Here is a 22,403-nt window from a genome sequence, read left to right as displayed (position 1 = left end):
GTCGTGTGGCCCGCACAGATAAACGGGAGTCGGCTCCTGGTCGCATCTGATAAAGACGGTCTATCAGAGCCATGCAACAGCATTAACGGTAGCAGGTACTGAGCTTTATTTTAGTATTTTAAAATGGATAAATGAATAGACACAGAAATATAGACATAGATAGATAGATAGATAGATAGATAGATAGATAGATAGATAGATAGATAGATAGATATGGTGAAAAATCTACTAAAATTGAGCATACTTTTGCGTACTTGAAGCCACACTAATCATCATTTCAAGTGTGTCTATAATTAGTTAACTTAAAGCATGCTATTTTGGAACACCTAATTGTGTACTAAATACTGTATATATTTTATTTGTAATTAAAGTATATATTTTTTAAAAAAAAATAAACGTAAGTGTATTGAATGTATTTTTCCGTGCTAATGTAGTATTGAGCACAGTAATACTATTGAACACTTTCCAAATTTACTTCATAATTAAACTCCAACTTAACTTAAAATACATTCACACCTCAGTTATTGATATTAAAATGTTTACTTCTCAAATATGCTCTCAGTATGATAAAATGAGTTTTAAAGTATGTAAAAAAAAAGATATAAAAATGTGTAAAAACGAATTTCAAAAATACACATACATTTCATTTAAAGTATATTTTAGTAAAATATTTTTTCATAAAGTGTAATAGAATACAATTGATTTGAAAGGTGTTAAAAAGTGTGACATTAGTATACTTTTTTTATATGTTTACATTACATATTTAAATACATTTTCAAAACACTAGTGAACATTTTAACACACTTAAAATAAAATAAAGTACTCTTTTTTTCCACCAAGGTAGAGATAGATAGAATGGCACAGTCACGACTTCAGGTCAGTTAGAACGAGAGTCACGACTCACTTTACATCCTGTGGTCAATGGTGGTCACAGCATTTTGTGCAACAAAGGAACACGTATATGATCATACATATTTACAAGACCAAATACATTATTGGTCAAAAAATGGCAATTATATTAGTCATGACACTTAACCAGTGTATGGTTAAAAAAAAAAAAAAAAATATATATATATATATATATATATATATATATATATATATATATCTGTGATGCTGTTTTATGTTTATAATTGGGAACATGCAAAGTTAAGTTTATATGCTTGTCATTCTTGCCTCTGAATGATGAACCTATGACATAATGTTAGCTTAAACTGACAATACTTATTGTTATTAAATACTATTACAAAAAGTATTGTATAAATGCAATTGTTAAAATACACAATTTCACTCTGATATAAAATATAATATTTTATTTTGACATGTATGTGAAACACAATAATATTTTTATTCAGATACTATCAATATCTGTTTTACAAGATCAGCAATTACAAAATGCAAAGCCTGTGGAGAAAATACAAAAAGATATAACAAAAATATTCTAATGTGCTTGTTTCTTTGTCTTGGGTACAGGATGGCTAAACCAAGCAGAGACACTTAGATTCAAAGTAAGTAAACAAAAATATAATATAATCATATCTTATTTAAAATTGAAACAAAGATATATGGTTTGAACACAAATCCCAAATTGTTTAGTCCTTCCCTATTCAGAAAAATAAATAACATTTACCGGTACATTAAAAACTGTTAATACAAACAAACCGGGTTTTTGTGCTATACAATATCTGAGGAGTTGTTGAAGCACATTCAAAGCTATCAAAAATAAAATGTTAATAGAAGATGATTCTATTTCCAAAACACACCCAGTACAATTGAAAAATCAACTTTAGTCCTGTTCAAACAGAAAAAGTCAATGGTCTGAAACCTTCAATCTAATATTTTTCATGTCAATTAATGGTTCCTATTTTTCTGCTATATCTTCTAATTTGAAGATTTGGTCAAAGTCTTTGAATTTTCATATTCATGTGACACACATTTGCAGTATTATACTCTATCCATGGGCTTAAATACAAAACGAATGTAAAACTGTGCAGGCAGCTCCACTGCGTACCCAAGTCAGCGCTGACTGCGTCTGGCTGGCATGATCCGAAGGGAGGCAGTAATTTCCCTGGTCATTAGCCGGGTCACCTGATCCAAGGTGAGTCCGGCCACCACCTCACCATTCACCTGTAGGATTTCATCTCCAACGCTGAGGAGACCCAGGTAAGGACCCTCGCTGCTGCCATCGCCCACTTTTTCAATGTAGACCCCTGAAGAAAAAAGAAAAACATAGAAACAATGTAAAAGGTGAAATACACCTTGATCATTTACTGCTGTGTTTGGTTTTACCTGTGTCTGGTCGTCCCTTGCCTCTTGATATGACGAAGCCAAAAGGACCATGAGGGGGTTTGATAAGCTCCAGGAGGAGTGTTCCATCAGGAAAAGCCTGTGTGACTCGGCCCACTGGACGCCCCAGCCTGGAGACCAGCACATTTTCAACACTCAAGGCCCGGTGAAGCTCATGGCGAGGACTATCAGGACTGAAGACGCAGAATTTATCACTCATGTTGTGACTTCAATGAGACTGTATTCTTTTTTTTTATTTGTATGTTTAATGTTTGCATCTACCTTGGTGCTAGGCCATATGGTATCTGTACTTCCCCCAGGATGGTGGAACGTTCTGTTCTTCTCTCTAAACTCTGCACAGAGGCAGCTTTACGCAGTTGAGCCAGTGGCAGCACCTAGTGGCAGAACATAGACACTGTCAGAAACTACAGTATGTACCTACAGTACATCTCTTTGGGTACAATCTGCTGAGGCTTTTGGGGTACTGTGTTCAAAGTTGAACATGTTATTTTGTCTTGTATTTTTAATGAGAATAGTATTAAGTTTGAATCTAGATTTAGTAAAAATAAAAATGGTTTTCATTTTTCAGTTATCAACGTATAAATTCACAATGGTTTTAGTCAACTACATCTCTAAAGGAATCGTTCTAAATCAAAACCAAAAAATTGTGCATAAAAAGCTGTGTTTTGGTCCCAAAAACACAGCCACTTCAATGCATCTGTCTACTGGACTCCACATCCCACAATGCAATGCAGGAAACTTTTCCAAAAATGTCAGTGGAGAAAAAAACAATTGTTAGTGCTGGGCTAAAAAAAACGATTTAATCGATTTATCAAATTTATAGATTAAAACTATTTAATCTTGTAAATTTGAGTTAAAAAAATAATAATAATAATATTATTTATAAATTTTTTTCCACCACATTTTTTTCATACGTTTTCGCGTTCTGTCCTTGTGGGTCCTTAGCTGACATGCCAGATGTTATTTTTTTTTAGATTACAGTTATATATACGTTAATAAATTTTGCCGGCCCGTGCAACCTGTAGTATGTTTTTTTCCACCGGTTAGGTGAGTATAAGCCTATTTACAGCAGAGCCATCCCTGAATTGCCATCTCAGGCGTGAACTCATTTGTCTCAGCCTCTGCTGGGAGCAGGGTTACTTACTGGTTCACATGGAGGTGAAATGCTTGAAGATGTCATCTTCTGAAATAACTATACACTTGTATTTGTCCCGTTGACGTCTTGAGAGCTTGAGAGTGGAGGATTCTTTTTCTTTTTTTAAATTCCTGGCAGACTAGATGCCTCAAAGGCGTATTGTCTCCTGGTGGTGGCCCTTTTAATTTAGCGAGTTGATATCATGCTTCTTAGCCCAGCTTCTCACTGACAGGGAATGTTTGGTTAGGTGAATCCCGCTAACGCAAATAAATCCAGGTAATTATCTAGCTTCGTAGTATAGGCCCTTAATATTCTGAAAAATGAATAAATGAAGGTAAAGCTAAAACCAGTGGCTCTAAACAGCACATGAATGAGGAGGTTTTTGTGCAGCTCACCGTGTGCAGAGACTGCAGCGAAGGTGTCCTCTGTAAGCGGTTGCTCTGCTGGGGTCTGCGTGTTGGGCTTGGTGATGCTGAGCTTGCCCGGGTAACAGCAGGCAGGCTAAGCTGTTCCATACTGCTGGAGCGACCTCCTTTCACCAGTCTGCCAACACTGTTCAGACCAATAGAGGAAAAAAACCTACGCAAGAACAGCTTTGGTCGCCCATCCAGTTTCCTATGAAGTGAAAGCATATTATTCAAATGTGTATCCCATCAAGTACGTTAATCCCTAAGGATATATGAGCAGGTTGAAGAGAAAAACAACCATGAATATATAAATATATATATATACACACACACACACACTCGGGATGTAAAGATTAATCATGAGGTTCACATCGACACTCTATAATTGAATCGCAGTACTTTTTTTGTACAGCAAAGGACACTATCTATTTAGAATTTGAAATTCAGGACGTACCACCATGTTTTAAATCAGAAGTGTGGAAGCATTTTGGCTTCCCCATGAAAAAATGAAAGAAGTGAGAAAGAATGAACACGTGAAATCCAAGGTAAGAGGGTCACAGAGAGGAAAGGGACAAACGAGAGAGACAGAGAATGAAAGCCATAGTTTGTTTATTTATATTATTTCTTTGATATGGGACTTGTTTTAAAATCCAATTGTTAAGGCACAAAATACATTTTCAGTTTCAGTTTTAAAAAGAAAGGGAACTCTTATGCAGTTTACTGTAGAGCCAGAATTTAAATGAATAGGGTTCTTCTTCATTTGTACTATTGCTTTATTTATTTCATTCAGGAATTATGTTTAATTAAATTGCATTGTTTTGCATCATTTATCAAGGGATTATTTTGACAATGAAAGATAAAAGAAAATAGTACAGTATTTTGATTTTCAAAGAAAAAAATTATATTTTTCAGTCATCATTTGTCTACAGTCTAATTTTGTAAAATAAATAGTGAGAGAATCGTATCGCGAACCCAGTATCGTGCATGGTATCGTATCGGGAGTTGAGTGAATCGTTACATCCATTGTTACACTAAAATCTGACAGAATAGGGTTTACTTTAATGGCATGCAGGTATGTCTATATGATTGCACATTTGCAAGATAAGTTATGCCATTGAGCTTGAGGTCAAACAGTTTCAAAGCATCTTCTGTCATCTTGTCAGTAGATGAATGACAATAGAGATGAGGAAGGAACGCTCAGGCGACCATATTAGCAGGGACACAGCAGAAGTGCATCTTACCATCCTTATAAAGATCTAAAATGTGCCTACCCTCGTCGAGTTCAAGCTCGACGAGGGTAGGGTATTCATCATATTAGTGATGCACAAAAATGTTTTATCACCCAAACATCCCAGTCTAAACAGGATGTTGAGATGACGCGCTTTGCTTCTGTAGCACTGTAAATTTCTCCATTGTGAGATGAATAAAGGATTATCTTATCTTATCTAATATTATTGTTGGAATGTTAATGATTAACAAATATTCTCACATATTTTCTTAACTGATGCCTAAAACAAAAATAACAATAAAAATGAACTTATGCAATTGCAGTGCTTTAATTTTAGTGAGGTTTGAACACGTTCATAGCCATAAATGCAATGGTACTAATAATTGGCATAAGACTTTCTTTGAGTGTTTGGGCTTTTGGCCTTGGTTTCCTCATTTTCAGTAAACCATTTTCATTTTGGTGCATCCCTAAAATATATATAAAAGCAAGTAGCAAAAGCTGAAATGCTACAATGTCTGAAAAACAGGAATATAAGGCTCACATTTCTAGTTGCTCTAAGTCCAGCAGCTGAATAATATCAAAGGCAAAACACTTTCAGTATTGTAAACAACCAAACCTACAATGGATTGTTAAAATCATATTTACAATTAACATAGGTGCTTAGTATTTAAAAACTAAATAATTTGGTATTTTATTTTAAGATACAGTAAATGGTTTCCCTGTAATGCATGAAAAATCATTGTGGATTTATCCCCTATAGGTACTGAGTTTGACAGGTCTGCTCAAGACACAGTAGTTAAGGTGAGTTCGCTGACACTAACATCAAATTACATGAAGAGTTCACTTGATTTGACAAGATAAAAATGGTTGGGAATAACTGGTGTAAATAACACATTTTAAACAAACCTTTTGACAGCCATTTTTTTCTCTGCCCTGGTGACATTACTTTTTACCACCAAAAGAGGGCAGTATTGGACTGACATTAACATGGAATTTGTAACCCTTTTTTTTTTACATTTGAAAATAAAATAAATAAAAAGCTGTTTCTTTTCTAAATGTTTAGGTCTTTGATATGTTGCAGCTGCATGTGCTCTGTCTCCAAATTATAGGACATCCGGGTTTCTATTTATTTGTTTTTGGCGGCCATACCTGTATCCCTCTGTGTTCTCCCATGTCACCTCAGCTTTTAGATGTTCTGCTCTTAGCAGATCTGCTCTCAGGTCCTCAGCTCGAAACATGGCCAAACCACGCAGAGCACGACCCTCTGAAGCGGTAGTGACGTCTCCAGTCAGACCTGCTCACAGAAAATCTGTAGATCAGTGTCAGTGATTCACTGACTATGTTATAACTCCTGCTTTAGTGTCTTGTATGTTATTAAAATTCAATCTATTATCTATGCTCATTTTATACCACATACCTATAAGTAATTACAGGAACGATTCAAAGCCACACAGCACACAGTTCACTGCAATGCTATAAATAACTGACAGCGATTGATAATCACATGCACACTAATGACTGCCTTTGGAAGATTAAGTCTGCAATTAACCAGATTTACATATCCTCAAACTTTGGGATGGCTATTTTTGCACAGTGCAACATCAACAAATCCTTACAATTGTGCCTTTTAGCTCAATACCAGCTACAAGGCTCTCACCAGAAATTTTTCACAGCATAGGGTGTGGAAAATTTTATAACTCTCTGGAGGGCCAATTTTAGGTTTTTTTTTTTTTAAATCTTTGTCCCAGCCTTACTTTAAAGCTAAAAGTTATTTGTGGAATTGGTGAAGGTGATGATGAATGTAGTTATACAGTTACTCATGCTTGATAGAAGTCCTCCACTAATAAACACTCACGGACACTAAATAACATTTCATTAAAAAGACTGATTCCAAGACATGCTTTTCAAATTTAAATAAGGAGGATGCGCACACACACACACACACACACACACAAGCGGAGGATGCACACACGCACGCAGGGATGCACAGTAGAGCCGTAAAAATAAAACCCGGCCCGAGAGAACAGGGCCTGAACCCATCCGACCACAATGAAGCCGATGTCTCTTTAAGCCCGAACACGTTTCAACCCGAGGGTATTCACTTTCGTGCGCACGCATGTAGAATGATCTGTTGCGAGTTACTATATAAACATAACGAGCAGCTTCATGTGTGCTACACGCTACATCTGGTTGAAGCACTGTTTACATTGTGAACATATGAGTACCTGGAGAAAACTCATGCAAAGCTGAGGTTAACATGATAGAATCCTACATGTGGCCATTGACCATGAACACTCACCTAGTCCATCTGAAGCAGTGTCCCATATCTCAGCAGTTGGTAGGTCTGTGGTTGGTCTGGCTGTGGTGTACCTCAGCGTGGAAGGCCTGATACAGGACACCAAACTGCTTGTTGTTGGTGTTCCTTGGGTTAAAGTCAGTGGGGATTCTCTCTTTGTCTCCTGGGGGTCTAGGTCAGATGGGGATCCACCCTCTCCCTGATTTGAGTCCATCTGGAACTGGACTGTGGGCTGACTGGTAGCAGAGCGATTTCTTGAGCTGGACTTTAGGGCTGACTTGATAGGCAGAGATGGAGTTGATGAATCTTTTAGTCCACTGGAGGCCTCCAACAAACGTGGTTCCAGAGCCACAGGACTGTCAGGAGCAAACGACACACCTCTGCTCATGCTGATTCGATTTCTGGGATTCGAGTTACGTCTTTGGGCCCATGATGGGCCGTAGGGTCCATGGCCAGACTCTAACCTACTCTCCCCCTTCCTGCTTCTCCTCCTAAGTTTGCCAAACCCAGATGGCTTCCAACCTGTGCTGCTTTCTTTATTTTCTCCAAGAACAAAAGCTCCAGCAAAAGTGACAGTCAGAGGAGCCTTGGGGCGGGTACTTGCCTCTGATTTGTGAGGGTTTGCACCACGAACAGCTGTTTTTAAACGTGGGTCTTCTGGGTTTCCCGACAGCTGTTGTTCTGTGTTTTGGGGTTCTGGTGCTAATGAGACAGGCTGAGGAACCCTCACCACTGATCCACACGACTCGCATTTCTTTACCAGCACTACAATTTCTTTAACTACGGTGTTGATTTCGCTATGAGCACCTGCTGGATCTTCTTGTCTCAGTGACATGGAGACATTTCGATGGCTTCGACTCCTCTCTGAACTACTGCTGCTAGAATCTGTACTCATGTCATTCATCTTAGACTTAGGCATCCCTGGCCTGCCACGTTGTCTCATTCTGTCTAAATACCGAGACTCTGCTTCCTTTTCTGATTCATCCTCAAAACGTACACGTGTGGGGGAACAGCCATAGTGTTTATATCGCCCAGCTTGATCAGTGGGGGAAGTGTCTCTTTGGGCAGGAATAATAACTGGAGCAGATGCTGCTTGAACTGGGAGGTCCTCTATGGGTTGAACCATTTTCAGCGATGCTGGTGGGCTGGGAGATCGAGTTGATTGCTTCTTTCTGCAAGAAAAAGTGAATTTGTGGAAGGTAACAGTTGACTGGGGTACCACACTGCAGATAGTTTTATTACATAAATATATAGAAACAGCCGGGGTTGGGGTCAATTATAATTGTAATAGTGTGATTGATAATTAATTACAATTATGGCACAATTATAATTGTAATTTTTAAAAAAATCCATTGCTGTCATAATCGTCATTAAATTGTAATTGAATTTAGATCATTGATGTTGTAATTGCAATTGCCGTGAAAATTCTATAAAAAATGATCAGTTATAATTAAACTCAAAACTGGGGAACCATGTTACAGTTCTATGTACAGTTCTACACACATGTAGTTCACAACTATTAAAATATGTTTCATATCAAGCTTTCCCACATTTCACCATTTCAAAAATCATTTAATTGAGGGGTATACTGACACAGAAAAGCCTCAGACGCCCACACCAAAAATATTAAAACATATATTTTCATTGATTAAGAAGCCTAACAACGTAACAAATAGAAAGGGAATAAATTAGATAGATATTTGTATTTAGTGTATTATACAGCTGATTTAGGACCCATGATCATAAGAGATGCTAACAGAAAGCTAACACAAGAGGAAGGTTAACTTTTATTTGGTTATTTATTTCAGGCTCAGTAATTGGGATTCATTGTAATTGAACTTTAGTAATTGAGAATGTAATTATAATTGACTTTCTGAGGTAATTTAATTGTAATTGGAAAAAATGCTGGTCACTGTAATCATAATCTAAATGTAATTGAACATAGGTAATTGAAACGTATTTGTAACAGAAAAATGTAATTGACCCCAACCCTAGAAACAGCCATAGTAAATAGAAAGCATATCCCACCTAATCACGAGGGACCATGCAGTAATGTATGTCAGCACTCTTAATCCTAAATCAGGTAAAAGCTTCCTGATAATATAAGGCGATTTCAAGAGGAACTGCGTGATGTATGCACGATTATATAAACTAAAAAAAAAAAAACATCCACGGCAGAGTCAGATTCATGCTTTCATTTACAAAACATTTCAGTTAAAAAATGCCAGCGTATTTTTTATCATAACCGGCAAAAGAAGTAAAAAAAGCATAGAGGAAGTTTGAGAAAAAGATACATAAGCATAGATTCAAAGCTAAACAAGAAGACATAGTCATCAATATCCCACCCCAGATTGGTTGTCATTACAACTCACAACCTTTTCCTAAATGTCCTCAATCTAAGAACTTAGATGTATACATAAGAAAATATTATCACATCAGAAAATTAAATCACTATCTTAAACAGTTTCTAAGAAAAGATGTCCCCTTTGAATATACCTCGAACAGAGTAAAAAAATGTGCAATAACTCCGCACTTGTCATTTTCAAACTCCATCAAGGTATTGATACCCTGAAGCCACACGCCAAATTTGGTTATGGTATCTCAAACGGTTTCTGAGAAAAGCTGTCCCCTTTAACTCGGACGGACGGACGCATGGATGAATGGAGCTCAAACCTATAGCCCCCTTCACACTTTGTAGCAGGGGATAATGAACAAGTTGGATATGAACACTTGCATTTAGTGTTTTAGGGTACAAGGAGGGTTTCTAACTCCCACTTACATGGTGGATAACTGATCAGAATGGGAGCGTCTGCCCGGACAATCAGCGTTAATGGAGCGGGCCTTGAGTCGTGCGCGCTCTAGAAGACGTTTGGCCTGCTCATGTCTTGGACTAAGAGGTAGCTCATCGCTGATAACAAGGAGGGACCTGATGTTTGAAGGAAAGAGATTGAAAAAAAGCACACATCATTGCAGATTAGATAAATGAGGCAACAAAATCAGCAAAGGAATCAATAACTGTCAGGTCACTTTTTCCATAGCAAGAATTTTTGATTGGACAGTGAAATCTGTTGTTACTGATCCAACAAGACAAGATTTGCCTCAGAGTGAATTAATATGAAGTGAATCAAGCCACATCCTAAGCTGTTTTTATGTAATATCAAATAGATGGAGAGTAGGCGTGGCCCTGATGGTGAGCAGCCAAGAGAATCGTCATCCATCCATGATCCATCCATCCTTAGCTTAGCTGCTCTGCATTGTGCTTCATCGTCTGTACTTGTCTTTATCCCCTCACCCAGTGATAAAGATAGCATGATACACCCGCCACCAGGATTAACCTTGCAATAGACTAAGTGTGATTCATTCTCTCTTGTGTGTCAAGATAATAACATTTGTGCTTCACTAGATTACACCTTGTCATGCAGTTTTAATATACCAGCTCTTGAAAAGCTATGAAATGCTCAGACGACCAAACTCAAGCTGAAAAGTAACAAGTGTGAACATTTTTTCCAAACAAACTCATTTTTGTATAATGACCATGTATGCATTTGTGACTAATACCTTTCAAAACTTTTTTATTAAGTTATGCTGTTTTTTTTTTTTGTTTTTTTGTTACATCATCATACGTTTTCATCAAAGTTTTTTTTTTTCCACAACCCGTAGCTGTTAATCAAAACATTATATATAGTATTTTATTGCAAGTGTTGCCTGCCAGGCACAGTCAAGAAAGAAAGACATATGCTCAGCTCCTGATTTTCACAAGAAAAGCAGTAAAACTAAAATTTATGAGGTGATTATAAAACTATGTTCAAAGTCTTGAATGTCACCACACCTGCCAAGTGTTTCCCTGCTCACCTCAAATAGGGTTCAAGATCCTGAGCAAGAATGGCTGAGTCAGAGACGTCCATAACCTCATGGACAACTGTAGCTGGGAGAGAAGAGGTCGAAAGGTTATGAAAGGAAGACAAACATCGCTTATTCCTTTTCTGCACGCAGGTCAATATTTGTATAGAAGTAATTTGAGAGTTGTGCGTGCCCTAAATGTGTGCAATAATCACAGGTTACGCAACCACCCAGAGACTATGATAAAAACAAGAAAACTCATCATCATTATGGATTTTACTTGTAGTTGTTGCACTGACTCTCATATACTTCACCTGGCAAATAATTAACACAATATTACAGATACACTGCACAGGAAGGTATATACAATTGGAAATCCAGCAGGCATACAAAGACAGTCATTAGCGCACAGACAAAAACAAAGGCAGGGACATTTCCCCCCTCTGCTCTGCTAAAAATAGCACAACAGCACGAACATCTGCATATCTGACATCTGTTCAGTGCTGGGAATCAGCTGGGTTACTCACTGCATTTAAAGGCAATATTCAAGGCAGACAGCTGGAATACATTTTAAGCAATGTGGACAACCTGTTAGTATTTAGTCCTTCACTGTTGTCGAGGGAGGATAATAATACATTATATTTATAATGCACAATTAATTAGATTTTAATCATTTACATTTAAAATATGGGCTCTGCACTCTGTAATAGTGTATTTATTCAGTTAGCCTTTGGTACATTTTAAATTTTTGGGTTATTTTTTTAATTATGTTTTTAGTATAATTGTTATTTATAGCTTAATTTTGCACTGTCAACTGTGCACATATTGTTTGTTTAAAATTTTTTTTTTTCCAAGCCTGATAAATAATTGTGATTATAATTGGGATTACAATATTGATCAAAATAATCGTGAACATCATTTTGGCCATAATCGTGCAGCCCTAGATTAAAAATATAAAACAGAATGTGAGCTGTACAATATCAAAAACATTAAAAGAAACATTAATTATTATTATTATTATTATTATTATTATTATTATTATTAACTTATTATTGTTATTTTATTATTATTATTTTCATTTTATAGTGTTTTGCTTTCACACATTAAAAGCAATACCACTAATATTGGTAAAAAAAAAAAATGTAGATCACTACAGTATATCTAATAGAAATGCAGAAGACAGTAGTAAATGTTTTATTTCAGCAGCTATAAACAAGGCCTCTGGCTAACACGAGAGATGTAACAAGCCTCCATTAAACCAGGATCATCTGGTTTAATTTACCAGGAAGCCTGTGGAAATTGCAGAAATCCATCCATATTAAATTAATGTAAATAAACTGTAAATGTTAAAAAGTACATGCTACTGCCACTTATTGATAAGGAGGATGTATTTTTTTTTTTATTATTTGCCATATGATAAGGAAAAAAATTAAATGAAAAAAATATATAATTGATAGGTAAATAAAGGCTATCCATATGGTTGCCGTATCAATATATATAACATTCTATCCGTGGGCAGTGCCCCATTTGGCCAGTTTAGGTCACATGATAGGTCAGTCATTGGCCAGTTTAGGTTGCGTGACTAAGACTAAACCTCACCCTAAACCTAACTCTAACCCTGAAAATTGTTGCGATGTTAGGTTATAACCTAAGCCTAACCCTAACCCTGAACCTAACCTTAAACCTGATCCTACGTACCTGTACTTCGGTAACCGTACCAATAGCGCTGAGGGTTGTCCGTACGGCAACCGTTCAAATAGACACTTACGTAAATACAACACATACCTGATGATCTCTCACACAGTGGTTGAACATCACTGCTCAATACATACCTTGGTAATTGAATCTTAGTGGGGTGTTTTCACTTTCACCTCCACGCTCTTCTCTGTCTTCATTCAAGTATTTCTGTCGTTCCCTCAGCTTTGAATAGGCCCTGTCCTTTACCGTCTCTTTATCTTCAGCAGAGCGTAGAAGACTTTGAGAAGCCATAGCGTTGATGTTGGTCTCTGACTCTGCTGTATTCACCAGTTTCTGCTCATAACCATCCAGGCAGCACTCCACACTGCCCGAGGGCTTTATCTCTGTGGATGTATCATCAACACTCACTGGAATATTTTTATCATGTCTTTTTTCAGCTTCATAGGTCTTTGTTTTTATCAGAGAATCTTGAATCTGTGTGTAATCTATTACGGGTAAACTGGATGGCATGTCGTGTGGGCCAACCCCATTGAGAAGCAGTGTTTCTGGGCGTGCTACTCTCCAGAAGCCCTTTGGAGGGGCCCAGCGTCTTGTTGATGATGAGGCAGTGGATGGTGATGTTGTAGCAGAGGTAGTCACGGAAGAAGGGACTAATTGTTGAGGAGGAGGAGGAGGAGGAACGTCCTTACTGCTGTTTGAGTTGTCTGACAGCAGACTCTCTTGACTGGTACCTTCTCCGAGGCCATATGGCTTTCCAGTGTAAAAAAAAGCCGGACTGTCTTCATTGTTAGTTTTATCTTTATCGTTCTCTGCTTTTGCTTCAGCCGGAGGACTGTGGATCTCCAACTGAACTTGTACTTCCACCTCCTCCTCCTCTTCATCACTGCTGCTTAAATCCTTGCAAGCACCTGTTCGCCAGGAAGATTGTCCTTTTCCCTTTGGTCTGGGTCTGAGAGGAACATCAGAAGATATCTGTTCCACTGTGGCCGGTCTCCCTCTGCCCTTATTCTCTGGCTGTAGTACAAACACAGTTGAACTCTGTGGGAAAACTGGCTCGGGAACAGGGCCAGTAATGAGACCCCAGTTAATAGGAAGGCCAGTGGGTACAGGAGAGGTGGGATTTGCTTGAGTATTATCAGCTGCCTGCTCTTCCGCCATTAGCTAGAACCTGAAAAATGAAGCGCAAAAGGACAAATTGTTAAACTTAGATAAAAATCATGTGATGACATTATCCTCTGTGTTGAGGTGGAGAGTTCTTTTCTAATGTGCTTGGTAAGGAGATATGTGATATGGACTCAGTCACGTTGCCTTATCCTCTGATTACTTTGCAGAGCAGGATAATCCTTTTCAATGAGTATAAGCAACTGCTGCCTGTAACAGGGACTCACAGCAGTAAGCAGTATGTTTTATTTATATATCACCGTGCCTGATAAAGTAGTACCACTATAGCTCAACACAATGGAAAACAAGAAAAGGGATTATGATTTATAATAGCCCTTTGTTAGATTCCACTATGTTACATTTTATCAGTAAAAACTCTTCTCATTATTTTAATGTCAGCAGAATTACATCAGACTAACTAACCCACATGTTGTCACTTACTGTGAGATTTTTAGAGAGGTGCTCCTTCAGATTACATGTTGACAATCGTGAGAAAGTTGCCAAAATGAAAAGAAGAACTGCAGAAGCTTCAGGTTACCATCCATGAGCCTGGAGCATCGAAACACACACGAGAACGAGAACGAGACACAATGTGTTTCTATCGCGTTCAGTTATTAAATATGTAGAATTCCGTTTGTCTGACTCTGTGCTGCTCTCGTGCTGCGGTAGGCAATCCAGCACGCGCTCTATCACCACTGCTCCGGTAATCCCTTCAGATATCAGTGGGATTAGACAAAAATGGAAAACAAAAATGCCTGCCTCCGTATCGTGTCGCTATGACTTTACGGTGAATCTCCCCGCACAACGCGCACCGGTTCCCCTCACACATTGAGATAAAATCCCTGAAAAAAAAAAAAAAAAAAAAGGCATAAATTAGTATTCGTAGGTATTTAACAAAAATCAATATAAATCAGAATTTAGAAATAGTGTATATTATCAGTGTTAAAACGCAACATCCAAAACGTATTTTTTGTGCACTTACGCACGGTCGTGTTAAATAAAATTAAAACAAAATACATAGAAGTTATTCTAATAATATTCTAATGTTTGTTGAAATGTTGATAGCAAAATACAAGTCATGCTACTTAAAAATTAATACAATTATTTAACGAAAATAAATAAAATAATAATTTACCGACAGACGGACAGAACGCTGTGGAAGGCGAATAAGAAAGTCAAATGTCAAACACTCAACAGTTCACAAGCTATTTATGACTCCACTTGTTAAAGAAGCACGAACAGAACGTGAAAAGAGAAGTTTCAACTCCTTAGTCCGAAGCTGCCATGTTTTTTAAAAAAAACACGGCACACTATGCTAACTAAGGTGTCAATTGTTAAAGCTGCAGTACGTATTTTTTTTTTTTGGCATCATTTAGTCAAAAATCCATACTCATCTTTGAGCATGTTGTAATCCTAAGTGTTCTGAGTGTACAGGGAATCTATTCTCCTTCTCCTTTTATAAATTCAGGAGCGTGACGCTGGATGTCAGCCACAAACACGTGTGCTCCACGGGCTGTTTTGGGCATTACTATTGGCTGCTTGACTGAAGTCAGGCACGTTCACGTACCAAATGCAATGACGGACATTGCAGCAGAAGTCTCCATCGCGGCGTTAGGTACAACAGTTAATGTGACCTTTAATAATCAGATCTTACCTGACTAGTAGAACGTTCTCTCTGTCCTTTAACAATATGATGTCAGAAACTGCAGACTTAAAGTGGGGTGTACCCCAGGGTTCGGTCCTTGGGCCGCTTTTGTTCCTGATTTATTTACTCCCTTTTGGCGAGCTGCTCCAGCAGTTCAGTGAGGTCTCCTATCATCTGTATGCTGATGACCTCCAGCTGTACTGCTCTTTCAAGTCCTCTGAACCTCAGAGACTGGCTTCTCTCACAAACTGCTTGGCCAAAATAAGGCAATGGCTGAGTGAAAATAGCCTCCAACTGAATTCCTGTAAAACAGAATCCCTAGTCGTTGCTCCGGACAGTATTGTGCCTCTTATTAAGCAGCACCTTGGTGCCCTAAGTAGCTCTGTAAAAGGTAGTCTGAGGAACCTTGGAGTAACCTTTGATGAAGGGATGTCCCTAGAACGGCATTCTAAACAGCTTATCAGGAACTGTTTTTTTCCACTTGAGAAACATCTCTAAGCTGACACACATGGTCTCTCATCATGAGCTTGAGATGATTGTGCATGCGTTTGTTTCCTCACGATTAGACTACTGTAACAGCCTGTTTACATGCCTTAGTAAAAAGGACATGGCTCGCCTACAAGTAGTCCAAAACTCTGCTGCGCGGTTCCTGACCCGCACCCACAAGACAGCCCATATTACTCCTATTTCAAAACCTCTACATTGGCTCCCTGTCATATACAGGATTCATTTTAAAATCCTGGTACTGACGTTCAGGGCTCTCCATGGTCAGGTGCTTGGATACATTAAAGGCCTGATCCAGTCCTATGTCTCCAATAGGAGCTTGAGGTCCTCTTCTCAGAACCTGCTGATGGTCCCCTGCACTCGCTTTAAAACTCGAGGAGATCGATCGTTTATAAAGCGGTAGCTCCTCGCCTTTGGAATGAACTTCCACACACTCTGCACATGCTCGACTCCGTGGATGATTTCAAAAATCAACTAAAGACATACTTTTTTAGGGAGGCTTTCTAGCCACACTTTTGTATCTGCCCAATGCAGGCTTTGTATGTACCCTTTTATTTCTTGCATTCTACCGACACTGCACTGTACTGGCATATGTACTCTTATTGTTATTGTTTTAAACTGTAAAATGTGAAGCACTTTGTGACCCTGGTCTGTGAAAAGCGCTATATAAATAAATTTTACTTACTTACTATATAGTGAAAATCTGCTCTGCATTTTTACCCATTTTCCTCAAAGGGTAGCAGTGGGCTGCCAACTGCAGCGGCCCGGGGAGCAGTTGGATTTACACGGCAAATCAAGCGGAAAAAGGGAGACCAAGGTGTCGAAGCAACAGTTTAAAGCAGACATAGATAACTGGCAGCCCGGGGGCCACACACGGCCCTCAGTCTAATTTTATACGGCCCCCAAAGTAAAAGTAAAAAAAAACGGAAACATACACAAAACAAAAGCAAGAATACAGTAAAAAATACAAATAATTAGAACATTACTGGAAAAAACAGTAAGACAAGAGAAAAACACAAAAAAATACTCAAAAAAAAGAAAATGCTCCAAAAACACACAAAACTAGAACCAAAATGAACAAACCAACAACAATAATACACAAAATGACTCAAAAAATATATGAAATTACAGAAAATGACAATAAAAGTACACAAAGAGACAAAAAAAAACGATGACTCCACAAACCCACAGTACTCACAAACAAGCAATACGACAACAGATATATATACATAAAAATTACTCCAAAAAATACAAAATGACAGCAAAAATACACAATATGACTCCAAAAAAACATAGATTACAGGAAGAATACACAAAAGGACAACAGAAATGTACAAAATGCCTCGCAACAAGCAAGACAACAAACAATCACAGAATGACAGAAAAACACACAAAATTACTATAAAACTCTTTGTTTTTTCCTGTATCATTGCTCAGATCACTCATTATTCTAAATGCTGACATAATGTTGATCATGTGGGCGTCCGATCAAACAAACACTGTGATAAAAGTTGCCTACCTTTGGTTTAAAGACACAAGCATACTTAGGAGGAACAAACAGATTTACGTCATCGCGAGTCTCCATGACAGCGCAGGGTCTGCTCTACATACTGATGTCAGAGGGAGAGTGAGAACAGACGGGATAAATCACATATACACCTAATAGAAGCTTATTCAAGGTGAAGTCCTTTTACACTCTGGATGCGAAGTGATGGTTGTCACTCTTCCCTGAGCGGCTGCCAACTGGGATCACAGCTGAATGTGTGAGCTCCCTGGCGGGGACTTGCTGACGGCAGCAGCCGCTGCTCAGGACAGTAACTACAGAGTGATACGTGCGTTCATGTCAGAGTCTCTAAAACACCAGAAAACTCTCCACTAACACAAGATAAAGTTCATACAATTGTCACTAATTGAGAAAAAAGTTGCTAAGAGCGTTCACAAAGACACCGGTAAAGGGAGGATAAGTTTCGGTTTTGGTTTCAAAACGGAGAGGAGAGAGGATTAAACAACTGCAGCTTTAAGCTAAAATGACACTGTATATAGCACAGCTGTTCATCCTGGTTTTCATCAAATGAGTGAAATCACACATCACTGCTGCTGCTGTCTGTTTGATGAGAACAGGTGACATGCTCACATTCTCATCTTCTCATTTATTGCACAATTATTAGATTTATCTACTGTTTGAGTAGTTTGAGTTTAATGTTCTATTCTAGATATACTGATTTAAATGCCACATAGTACCTTTGATTTCCATGTTCACTTGAACACATAAACACCATAAACGCCTCGTTCCCCCTGGGGAGGTTTCACCAAGCAGCGCCATCTTATGTGGGTGCTCCCCACCCAACTTTTGTGTATGAATGTGTATGTGGTGCAATAGCTCCGGAGGGTTGAGGTGGTGGTCGTACCCTCTGGGGGGTGGTGTGTTGAGGTGTGATTAAAATTTGAAAGATTGATAGGGAAACTTGAGATCGGGAGACACAAGCGACGGCCCCCTCTACCCCCAACCCCACCAGCCAGCCCCCCAAGGGTTGGGTATGGGTGTGTGGTGCACCAAGTGAGTGAGCCAGACCAGCTGGGAGTGAAGTGAAGTGTCCATGTAGGAGGCCTGTCTGGTGTGAGCCGGAGAGGGTAGATGGCGCAGACGGGCATGCGGCCTTGCGGGCTCCAGGGACACATCGAGCATCACAACCTAAGACCCCCTGCGGCACCCCCTGAATCATATCGGCTCAACGGAGCACAACGGCAACCCCACCCGAGCAGCAGCTACCCCCAGAGCCACCCCCATCCCAGACACCCCTTTTCCTCCGGCTTCCTCCTCCAATGATTGGAGTCTCTAAATTGCCCGTAGGAGTGAATGCAAGTTTGAGTGGTTCTCTGTGTATGGGCTGCCCTGCAATAGACTGGCGCCCTGTCCAGGGTGTACCCCTGCCTAGCGCCCGGTTAGTTTTCTTACAAGAAACACACTAACAGGATGTTGCACAGGCTCACACTCACCAGATAGTCTAAATGTAAAGAACTGTCTGTGGCTGAGAAACATTTCATTTAAACCATCATTTGCAGTTATTGATCATTTCAGTCAATCGATTGATTGATTAATCAATCTTTTATTTGTATAGCGCCAAATCATAACCAATGGTATCTCAAGACACTTTACAGTAGAGCAGTCTTAAGGACGGACTCTTCATTTTATGGATACACACATATGCATATATACGTATATACACATACATATGTATCCCACACCCAAAATGAATTCATCATGGCGGCAAGGAAAACCTTCTGTTTAGCAGCAGGAACCTTGTGTGGATCCCATTCCTATGATGAACAGCCATCCACGTTATGCTGTGTTGGGTGTGTGCAGAGGAAAGGGTGGAGACAGAGTTGTTGAGACTCTGTAACTCCACACTGAGGATCCCACGGACCTGCAAGACAAAAGCCAGAAGGAGTACAGGAGCAAACACACAAGGGAAGAAGCAGACATAGAGGGAGTGTTCGAGAGAGGAATGGGACCCTCTCCGGTCCCTCTCTAACCTAAATGACCTCTCTCTTAACGCCCTCTCCAACCGAGCATGCCAGCCCCCCCCCGGCAGTCTATGCCTATTGCATCTTAACTATGAGCTATGAGCTGGTTCCTAACTAAAAGCTTTACCAAAGAGGAATGTTTTGAGCCTAACCTTAAAGGTAGAGAGGGTGTCTGCCCCCCGAACCGTGGTTGGTAGATGGTTCCAGAGAAGTGGGGCCTGATAACTGAAAGCTCTTCCTCCTATACTACTTCTAGAGACAAATGGAACAGCGAGTAGGCCAGCATTTTGAGAGCGTAGTGTTCTGGGGGGATTGTATGGCACTACAAGCTCCTTGAGATAGACTGGTGCCTGTCCATTTAGGGCTTTATAAGTGAGAAGAAGAATCTTGAATTCTATTCTATATTTTATGGGAAGCCAATGCAGAGAGGCTAATACAGGAGTAATGTGATCTCTTCTCCTAGTTTTAGTCAGTACACGTGCTGCAGCATTTTGAACCAGCTGAAGTGTCTTAAGCGACTTGCTTGGGCAGCCTACTAAAAGAGAATTACAATAATCCAGTCGAGAGGTAACAAAAGCATGGACTAGCTTTTCGGCGTCGCTCTGAGACAGGATAGATCTGATTTTAGCAATGTTATGGAGATGAAAGAAGGCAGTTCTTGAAGTTTGTTTTATGTGAGAGTTGAAGGATAAATCCTGATCAAATAGAACCCCAAGGTTTCTAACAGTTGTGCTTCGTGCCAGAGTAAAGCCATCTAGGGCAGTTAGGCTAGCATAGGTTTCTCTAAGGTGTCGTGGGCCCAGTACAATGACCTCAGTCTTGTCTGAGTTAAGAAGAAGAAAATTTTGGTCCATCCAGGCCCTAATGTCCTTTAGACAGGCCTCAAGTTTAGATAGCTGATTTGTCTCACCTGGCTTCATTGATACATACAGTTGGGTATTTTCTCATAACATTACCAAGGGGGATCATATAGATACAGAAGAGGATTGGACCTAGCACAGAGCCCTGAGGAACCCCGTAGCTTACTTTAGTGTACACAGAAGACTTATTATTCACGTGTACAAACTGGTACCTATCAGATAGGTGGGACTTAAAACAGTTTAGGGCAGTCCCTGTGATTCCAAGTAATTCCTCTAATCTCTCTAGTAGAATTTTGAGCTATAGCGTCAAAAGCTGCACTAAGATCTATTAAAACCAGCACTGAGAGTCGTCCTTCATCTGAAGCCCAGAGTAGATCATTAGTTACTTTAACTAAAGCAGTCTCTTTGCTGTGTTGAGCTCTAAAACCTGACTGGAAGTCCTCGAACAGGCTGTTGTTTTGAAGGAAGTAACAGAGCTGAGCTGCCACAACTTTCTCAAGAATCTTTGAAATAAAAGGAAGATTAGATATAGGCCTGTCGTTTGCTAAAGTGCTGAAATCAAGAGTAGGTTTTTTGAGAAGGGGTTTGATTACAGCTACTTTAAAGGACTGTGGCACAAAGCCTATTGATAGGGATATATTTTTTGTCTCCAACAAAGATGGGCAGACCAGGGGAACAACTTCTTTAAACAGCTCAGTTGGGATCTGATATGAAAGGCAGGTCGATGGTTTGGAGGATGAAATAATAGAGTTAAGTTCCTGAGGAAATGACAACAACAACAACTTGGAACAGCCTCAGCAAGGCGCATCCACAAAGCCAATCCTTCCTTTTTTACCATTCACTGTGGAAAGTACCAAACTTGATCATACCTCTCATATTAACAGATGGAGCGTGAGATCAAAACACGCGGGTTTGTTCTCAAATGGAACCCCTGGCTATAAAAAGCCTAGAAGAGAATTAAAGTTTGTTGTAGTAGCCAAATCCCCTACTTGGCTATCTTGACGGGTTATTAAAGGGCTGAGTGGCTAACGCACCTACCGTGTACACCATACACTGTCAAGTTGAGATAAATCACGTACGACTTCTTGATGTATACTTATTTTGTTTTTATTTTATACTTAGTTAATTCCAAACCAATGTGTCCATTAAAGCAATCAGTTCACCTATAAACCTCTGCAATTCACACGGTATACAATCAAACAGTGTTCGTGGTGTTCCGGCGTTGCGGTCAGAAACCTTTTGAGCTCCACCCCGTCAAGCAGCAAACCCTTGTCCCGGAAGTGGCATCACATATATAATCTGTGACACGCTCAATTAAGACCCACACTTGTATACACTCATAAAATGGCCATTACAATGGTCAAAAGAGAAGATGCCACGACTGCCACATTAGCACAACATCGTCATGTGATCTTCATGCACAATAACGCTCGTCCACACACAGCCAGGATCCTTCAGAACTGTCTGACTACCAATGATATCACAGTGTTTGCCTGGCCTCTTTATTTGCCTGATATGAACCCCATCAAACATCAATTGAAATATTCTGTGTTGACGAGTACATTAACGGAATCACCCACCCACAACTCACCAAGGGCTCTGAAATGTTGATAGAGTGGGATGCACTAAAATTAAAATTCTTGACCAAAACAAAAAAACTGAGAAAACTAAGGCCAAAAACACAATGCACTCATAAATTATTATACTAGTTATTCGTACCATTACATTTATGCCTCTGACTGTACTAACCTCACTAAAATCAAGGCATTGCAATTGCATATATTAATATTAGTGGCT

At 39.2% G+C, this 22,403-nt stretch overlaps 1 protein-coding gene across 1 annotated transcript; it reads right to left on the bottom strand.

Annotated features, from left to right (window-relative positions):
* Positions 1–1,410: 1,410 nt before the first annotated feature.
* si:ch211-13f8.1 (uncharacterized) lies at positions 1,411–14,776 on the bottom strand. Its single transcript, XM_028472086.1, has 10 exons — positions 14,514–14,776; positions 13,046–14,079; positions 11,226–11,298; positions 10,153–10,299; positions 7,377–8,545; positions 6,227–6,371; positions 3,838–4,057; positions 2,569–2,681; positions 2,290–2,480; positions 1,411–2,210 (listed from the first exon to the last, which is right to left on the bottom strand). The coding sequence occupies exons 2-10, from the start codon at positions 14,067–14,069 to the stop codon at positions 2,017–2,019; spliced, it is 3,276 nt and encodes a 1,091-aa protein (XP_028327887.1). The 5' UTR covers positions 14,070–14,079; positions 14,514–14,776; the 3' UTR covers positions 1,411–2,016.
* Between the last annotated feature and the right edge of the window lie 7,627 nt (positions 14,777–22,403).

The sequence above is a fragment of the Gouania willdenowi genome, chromosome 17 (genome assembly GCF_900634775.1).
Source record: "Gouania willdenowi chromosome 17, fGouWil2.1, whole genome shotgun sequence".
NCBI classification, from domain to species: domain Eukaryota; kingdom Metazoa; phylum Chordata; class Actinopteri; order Blenniiformes; family Gobiesocidae; genus Gouania; species Gouania willdenowi.
This window is presented reverse-complemented; position numbering and strand designations above follow the sequence as displayed.

Excerpts from the sequence above, each read along its gene's own strand:
- si:ch211-13f8.1 (XM_028472086.1), bottom strand. The coding sequence starts at position 14,069 with ATGGCGGAAGAGCAGGCAGCTGATAATACTCAAGCAAATCCCACCTCT. Across the intron at positions 8,546-10,152 it reads TCTGATCAGTTATCCACCAT|AAAGAAGCAATCAACTCGAT; the intron begins GTAAGTGGGAGT and ends TTTTTCTTGCAG. Across the intron at positions 2,682-3,837 it reads CGCTGCAGTCTCTGCACACG|GTGCTGCCACTGGCTCAACT; the intron begins GTGAGCTGCACA and ends TTCTGCCACTAG.